Here is a 7,933-nt window from a genome sequence, read left to right as displayed (position 1 = left end):
ATCGCTTTGTATTATTTTTATGACATTATAATTCATTTATGTATAATTCTTCCCGTTGCGCTACATATGCATGTGAACTCTAGGTAAAGAAACCATTTGTCCCAGTGTGTATATATATAAGACAATTTACTGTGTTTGGATCTCGGTGAGTTCAAGCCTTGATTTTGAGGTAAACCTTGTTTGATATCTACATGCCGCGATCAATCTGTATTTAGCAGGTAAGTAATTTTGTTATTATTTTTATTTACATATTACTGCGCATTAATGTCCTTCTGTTGATTTGTTGACATGTTTGTTTGTATTTATTTTCCTTTCGCTCTTTTATGAAAATATGTAATCTTTTGCTATTTCCATTGATAAGAATGATTTCATATTGAAAACTGTGATAGAGAGCTGTTGATAAAATATTAAACCATTTATTAATGATCATCATTACTTATACCATATTCCGCAACGTCTTGAAAGCACAATATCACATGTATATTTATATAAATGTAATATATTTGATATAAATCTAAAATTATGGTTATTTATAATAATAAGCTATCAACTTGATTTATTTTGCAGTATTGTATTATAAAAATACTTTCGACGTCATATACAAAATTATTTACCTTTGTAAGAAAGTAAAGATTTTTATATCAAGGTTTGTTTCAGTGATAATGAAACTCACGTAAACATTTATGAAATAAGTTATGGAAGGAAAGGCCACATCGTGTGAGATATTTTTATATGCTTACTCAACCGATGATATATTTTTTGACTGACAAGCTTTGCATGTTGTGACATGTAGTTTTGAAAGACTATTAAATCATCTCAGTTTTTAATCCTCACCCTTTCAGATGTATACTTAATTCAATATAAGCTATAATTATGCGGTTGCAATTTGATTTTCGATAAATTATGAACAATTATGTCAAAGGGATACCAATTGAAGGTATCGTAAATTGGCAAAGATATCAACATGTTCTGGTATAACAGTCTCAACAGTTTCCAGGGACCGGCATCTCCATCTTCAATATATGTCACGAGTCGTTACCTTGCACCTGGGACCAAATATTTGAGATCATGAAAAGAAAATTGACAAAGAAATAATAGATTCCAATAAAAGCTGAAACTGCAAGTTAAAATAATTGAAGTTGAGATTATCCTTATAAATTAATTACATATTTATACATTTTCTACGCCTTAGAAATTATACAGAACAAGTTGTGTTGAAATTTATAATTTGAGACATTAAGATATTGGTCTTATTAAGCTGATGGTCTGTATACAAAGATGGTCGCTAATGGAGGTTTGACCGTATGTTGATATATATAGTTTATACAAATCCATCGCATATAAATATTTTGAATACTATGGATTTTTATCGATGACAAATGAAAAATCTCAGATCCGGTAACTTAGATTTATATGGTACGTTTCAGGAATCACTCCATCAATGTCCGTTTGGTTTGGTGCGTTTCACTTCAGGTACAGTAACGGTACAATTGTAATTGGAATATATGAAATTCATTCACAAAATAATGTCATCCTACTTTCATACAAGGGAAGCAACTCTAAACACGATATATAATTTGTGTTGTATACTCCTCGTCCAAAACCAGAAGTGGCAGACTGGTCGAGGCTATGACATTTTCAACTATAGTCATCACCAACCAATTTTTCTTAATCCCCCAAAACAGGTCATAGGAATTGTCAGAATGTGGGTATTGCGGGACAAAGTTCTTCCATTAAAATTTACTTTTAACTCATACTCACTTGAAGACGCATATGAACTCTTCTGTGTCAAATGTTAGAACAGTTCATTATGATTTTTTCAGGGGTCAATGAGTTAAGCTCGGTATGTGCTTTCCAGCTATTCGCGAAATACCGGCTCTCTCGCTCTGCATATATAATGACACTATGCACGCCCTAAATGACCACTTGTTGGTATGTTCGCACGGATAGATATTCGATGAGATTTAAAGAAAGCCAAAATGTCTACCCTACGAACAAAAATTTTAATACAAATCAAAGATGATTTCTATTAATCAACCCTTTTTTTGTTTCAGGATACAAACCATACTGACATGGCAACTGCTATTTTGAGAACAGTAGAAGATCAAATTACATGCACAATTTGTCTCGAAGTTTTTCAAGAACCTAAGGCGTTACCATGTCTTCATACATTCTGTAAGAAGTGTATCTACAACTACATAATTGAAACAAATCATCCAAATCGGAGGAAAAAGGAATACGTTTGCCCAATATGTCGACGGCATGTTCGTATATCTGCGCATGTCCGGAACAGTCCGGAAGTGTGGGCAGATCAGCTCGAAAACAATCACGTGGTTATTTCTATGATCGACGCTTATAACAATGATAAAGACAATTCTACGGAAACATGTAAGGATCATCCCGAAAATAACCTTGACCTTTTCTGTATTGATCATTTGAAATATATATGCGCCCTGTGTCGTGAACGTCACCAACGGTGTCATAGTGTAATAACACGCGAGGAGGTACGTGAGTATGGAAACAGACAGGATGGTACTGATACGAAAGGATTACCGATAGAGGAAAGTTATGGTCATGATGTAGACTCTCTCCTCAAGCAATGTAATTCGATTGAAGATATGATAGAAAGGCGACGCAATAATCTGGAAGTTCTGGAACAGTCAGAGGAAAACATGCATGAGGAGGTGAAGTCATTGAAGAGGAAAATTGAGGAACTGGTGAGCCACCACAAAAACAAAACAAAATTCACAACAAGGGAGACAACCCAAGATCAAACCAGATTGAAGCATCCAGTGGAAAGTGCAGTGCAGACCCTCCAGATTCCTTTCCAAGGAAAGACATCATGGATTACAGGTATAGCGATACTACCCTCAGGGAAACTTCTTATTGTCGACCACACGAATGCAGTTGTGTCTGTGTTTAGCCTTGCGTTACAGTTTATGTGTAAAACAACCATCTCCCCAGCACCCTATGACGTAGTACCCATCTCATTGATGCAGGACTCGGTGATGATTTCTATCCCAGAATCCCAGGAACTGATGAAGTGTGAGGTAGACCAAAATGGCGTGGTTGAAGTCGGGAAAAAACTCAAGACTAATATTCCTTGTAAGGCAGCGGCGTCTGATGACAGATATGTCGCTATATGTTCTCATTCTGAGCTTCAGATTTTTGAAACCGATGGCGAGGCATGGATGATTATTTTAGATGAATCTTACTTAAAAACCAAATTCACGTATATAACAATGACGTCATCAGAGAAGAAAGTATTCATAACGGACCAATCATATCACGATCCGCATATCCGGTGCCTCGATTTCGATGGAACAACCCTTTGGAAAGTTGACGATGGTCGAATAGGTGTTTCCTCCGGGATTTGTGCATTGGACACATATCTTATGGTTGCCTCGTGGAATTCTGGGAAGATTTTTACTTTGTATTTCAACGGAAATGATCTGAACTTACTTCTTGACAGTACATTGCTGAATCCATGGAAACTTCATGCTTCTAACCGACAGAAGAGGATTTGTGTTTCTCAGCACAAACACATATTATCGGAAGAGGATAGACGGACGGTGAAAATGCTACCTATGGAATGATTTCATTGTCGGTAGTAGCATCTTGAAAGTATCATGCAAATGGTAAGGATACTGATTAAATACAAATCTCTCCTCCTCCCCCATCCCCACCCTTATATTCTTCGCTTAAAGTATGCAAATATATTGCAAAATGTAACATAATATGACAAATGACATATCTCTCGGATATATTTTAGCACCAAATGGACTTTATTTTTGCATTATTGGCATTTTACAAAATTAGGTAATCTCTTTCCCTCTATGTTATATTTTCCAGTGTTATTGCAGTCGATATATCAGTGCATAGTAATTTATGAAAAAATCATTCTAACATATCATTTGGTTCCAGCAAAACTGGACCAAAAAGAAAACTAACTCCTTGTTTATCCCCTTTTGTATTGTGCCTGAAACATCTTGTGATGAAGGGCTACGAAGTTTATTCAAATGAATGACCTTGACCTTCATTCAATTCCACAGTGTTAAATAGGCTGAAATCTACTTCTTGAGAATAGCTAAGAGGCCTAAATAAATGTTGTTGGCATAAAGGGCTAACATAGATATTAGAATTAATTACATTGACCTTCATTTAAGGTCAAATTAATCAAATATATCAGAAACTGAAATTCTTCAATAAGATAGTTCTTTTTATTGCCTCTATTGTTTGACAATACTACTACTTGTCAGATGACCGTTAAGGCCCATGAGCCTCTTATTTACCTTTATGGTCGTATTTTTAAGCCAATGAATATGCTCATCACAGGCACAATTGAAATAGTAAAATATTAAGTAAAACTACCATGCATTTTAAATACTTTTGCATGGATTCCAAATTCTATTGATAATCATTGTATTCAAGTTCATTAAATGATCATTTATTCATGCACTCGACGATGTGATCGCTGATATTGTTTTGATGCCTTCATCCAAACAGATGTGAGTTTGTATTTTAAATACATTATGTTTAAGGATATTTTGATATCAATTAACATGAAGAGAAAAATTATAGAGAATTAAATAACTTTACATATACAACATTTTACTTCCCTAAGTGCAAATACTCTGTCGTTTTTTCAGGAATTCAACATTTTCTTAGTGTCTGACAATCTTCGTGTACTTAAAATAAACCGCAAAAGCTCATATCTTTATAACGGTTTTGGATTTGGTTTTCTTATATTAGTTAAACGTGCCATGTTTGTTCACGGATGAACGCCAGAGTACCCAGATAAAAAAACCACCGAATGACGGTCAGTACCTGGAAACTGTTTCACATGGGATTCGAAATCGCGACCCAGAAGTGGAGGGTTTGTGGTAATACATCGAGACCACTCGGCCACCGTGGCCCCTTTATAAAATAAAACATTTTATTCAAATAAATCCTATTTAAACTGAGATAATTATCGCGCTAAAACGCGTTAAAATGAGATAATTATACCATTTTAACGAAAAAAATATTTCATTTTATTTTTCAAAGTGACACTAATAGTCTTTCGTTGAAAAAGTCTTAAACTATACAGATTTAAAATGAAGAGCCCATTAAAATGTTCAAATAATTCTAAATTTTATCTTGTGTATATATGTCTAATTGACAGAAAAAAACATGAAATAATTCGTTTTGCTTTTATTGTCTGCTTAATCAGTACCTCTTACAATATAGGGCATAGTGTCATGGGAATTTTTTCGGGATATAAGTATTACTGAAGGAAAACACTAATCCATCTGCTCATATTTTTAATATATAAAATTTACCATTCGTCGGCGATGTTGCATCTTTAACAGATAGGTCACAGTACATATATATATACAGTCGGACATATTAACTGATTTCAGTTTTTTTTTTTGTTTGTGCAAAATGATTATGTAAGCTTATTATCGCAATTGATCATTACATAGCGTTATTTGAAATTTTATTGCCCTTATATAATTCTCAAAATCATTATTTGAATCATTTCGGAATTTGGAAACCGAGAATTTTTAATTAGATTTTTTAACCAATGGGTGAAAAGACTTATTGTTTTTGATTATCATCATTCTGCACCCAAAGTAGAATACACGCCGATGAACGTGTCACCATAGTATATGACATGATTTGAAGGTGTAATAGCAGCATTTTTAGGTTGTCAAAATCCAATCTGCCGATATTACCTCACTTTCAGTTTTAACTTTATGTAAATATTTTGTTAACGGCTGAATACATTTATTTCGTTAATGGAAATGCTTTTGTATAATCAAAATGGAACTAACAAAAATGTAACACCTTTCTCCAAAATGTCAACTTCCTGTGGGGAATAAGATTCAAGATTCAACCTAAGCTCTTGAAACGACTTCTTTGGAATTTCTGTACAGAGAAAGTACAGAGATCTGATATTGGGTCTGCGGCATATGGATAACTTTGACCTTTATTAAAGTTCACAAGGGCCAAAAAACACTTAAATCTTTAAACTACTTCTTGTCAAGTTCTGAATGACCTAGAGACCTGATATTGGACATGTAACATGTTGAGATATCACCTTGCCCATAATACCTTGTTTATGAAAACCCGTCAAATTCTCCGATGACACCTTCTTGTACTAAATATGTTAATGAACGTTTTGCACGAGGTTATGACAAATGTAGACCGAATTCCTCCCAAAATGTAAATGCAGCGTTTAGGTACACTTGTGTAAACTAACGCTCGTTTTGGAGGAGCTAATTTGGATTCAGCACATTTGTGACAACAACCTTCTCAGTCATAGAAATGTTACTAATTGACAAAAACGCAGGTCACTGTCAGCTGAGATAAAGACAAAAATGCCAGACAAATTGATTAAATTTTTGAATATTCATTTATTCATCTATTCCAGCCATAAAAAAATAGTTTACAGCATTATTTAATCTATTTGTTATCGTCGTTGACTTTTAACATCTTCTTGCTATGGTGTACTTCAAATTAGACTCATTTCTTTGTATTTATCATACGACTGAACATAATTAAGACGGAAACGTGCAATGCACTAATGTTAAAAGTGACCAAAAGTCACACGATTTTCTCAGCACGTGTTGTAAATGGTATTTATAATATAGAACGTTTTCTTATAAGTATAATCAATATAAGTTATGCAATAATTATACTCTCTCTCATAGTTATACAGCATGTAATTTATAAAATGGATTGCAAATGTGATTTACAAATGAAATTTGATAAAAAGTTGATAACCGCTGATTTATTGAGAAATGATTTCGATAATACTCATAGAACTAACTCACACGCTCTATACACATGCAATGGAAATATCCAACAATATCGATGTATAACGAATTTCGAAACACTTTTTTTGCCAGCATAAATTTATTGCTTTGTAATATTGTAATGACATTATGATAAATTTCTGTATATATTTTTTCGCGCGATGCTAAATATAAACCTGAACTGAAGGTAAAGTGACTATTTGTCTCGGTGTATATATGTAAGACGTATTTGGATATCGGCGAGTTCAACCCCCTGTTTTGAGAAGAACTTTGTTCTATATTTCTAAGCTGCGTTTAATTTGTATTTACCAGGTTAGTATTTTGTTTACATATTACTCGGCATCTTCATTTAATTCTGTTGATTTGTTGATGTGTATGTTTGTATTCCTTTATGAAAATATTTAATTTATTGACATTTCTATTGAGAAACTGAGTCTTTTTCTCATTGTTTTGAAAATCGCCCGTGTATATTTAAAACTGACATTAGACATGAATCTAAAGGACAAATATGTTATTTATAAAACATAAACTTAATTTATATCTATTCCGAAATTTATATACAGTAATATACAAGTAAATCACTCACGATAACCAATGCAATAGAGGACATCAATGATAACGATGATAGAGAATATATGGTCAGTGTTTTAAAATAAAAGCTGTTTTTACGCGATGGTTAAGAAAGATATAAATGGCGAGTAACTTTTTTTCTGACCTGAGACCATTCCGGTTGCAGAATAAATGTTCTAGCTTTATCCTGAAAAATCTGTATTGGCATTGCTGGAATACTTCTACCATTTGTATATTTCATGTATTTGACACTGAAGAAAAAACGACTGTACTTAAAAATGTTGCACGACTGACCACATTTCGAGACAAAACATTGGTTAAAAAGCAGACATATTTGCAAGCTTTTTGGCATATGTACTCCTTAATTGCGTTCTTTTTAATGAAAGTTACAAGATAAAAACTATACATGGTTATTTTTTTCAGCAATATTTTATTCTTATCTGCGTATTTACCGATAAATACAAATTACAGCAAACATGCAGCATAAATACTATGTTGTCCATTCCACCTATTCATGGCATCTGCGAATGATATACAGTTGTAAGACACCCATTTATGTTGTA

The 7,933-nt window shown here is 33.4% G+C and overlaps 1 protein-coding gene across 1 annotated transcript; it reads left to right on the top strand.

The window, feature by feature from the left end:
• Positions 1-2,072: 2,072 nt before the first annotated feature.
• On the top strand, positions 2,073-3,596 carry LOC138310849 (tripartite motif-containing protein 5-like). Its single transcript, XM_069252178.1, has one exon. The coding sequence runs from the start codon at positions 2,073-2,075 to the stop codon at positions 3,594-3,596; it is 1,524 nt and encodes a 507-aa protein (XP_069108279.1).
• Positions 3,597-7,933: the final 4,337 nt, after the last annotated feature.

Source organism: Argopecten irradians, chromosome 16 (genome assembly GCF_041381155.1).
Source record: "Argopecten irradians isolate NY chromosome 16, Ai_NY, whole genome shotgun sequence".
NCBI classification, from domain to species: Eukaryota; Metazoa; Mollusca; class Bivalvia; order Pectinida; family Pectinidae; genus Argopecten; species Argopecten irradians.
This window is presented reverse-complemented; position numbering and strand designations above follow the sequence as displayed.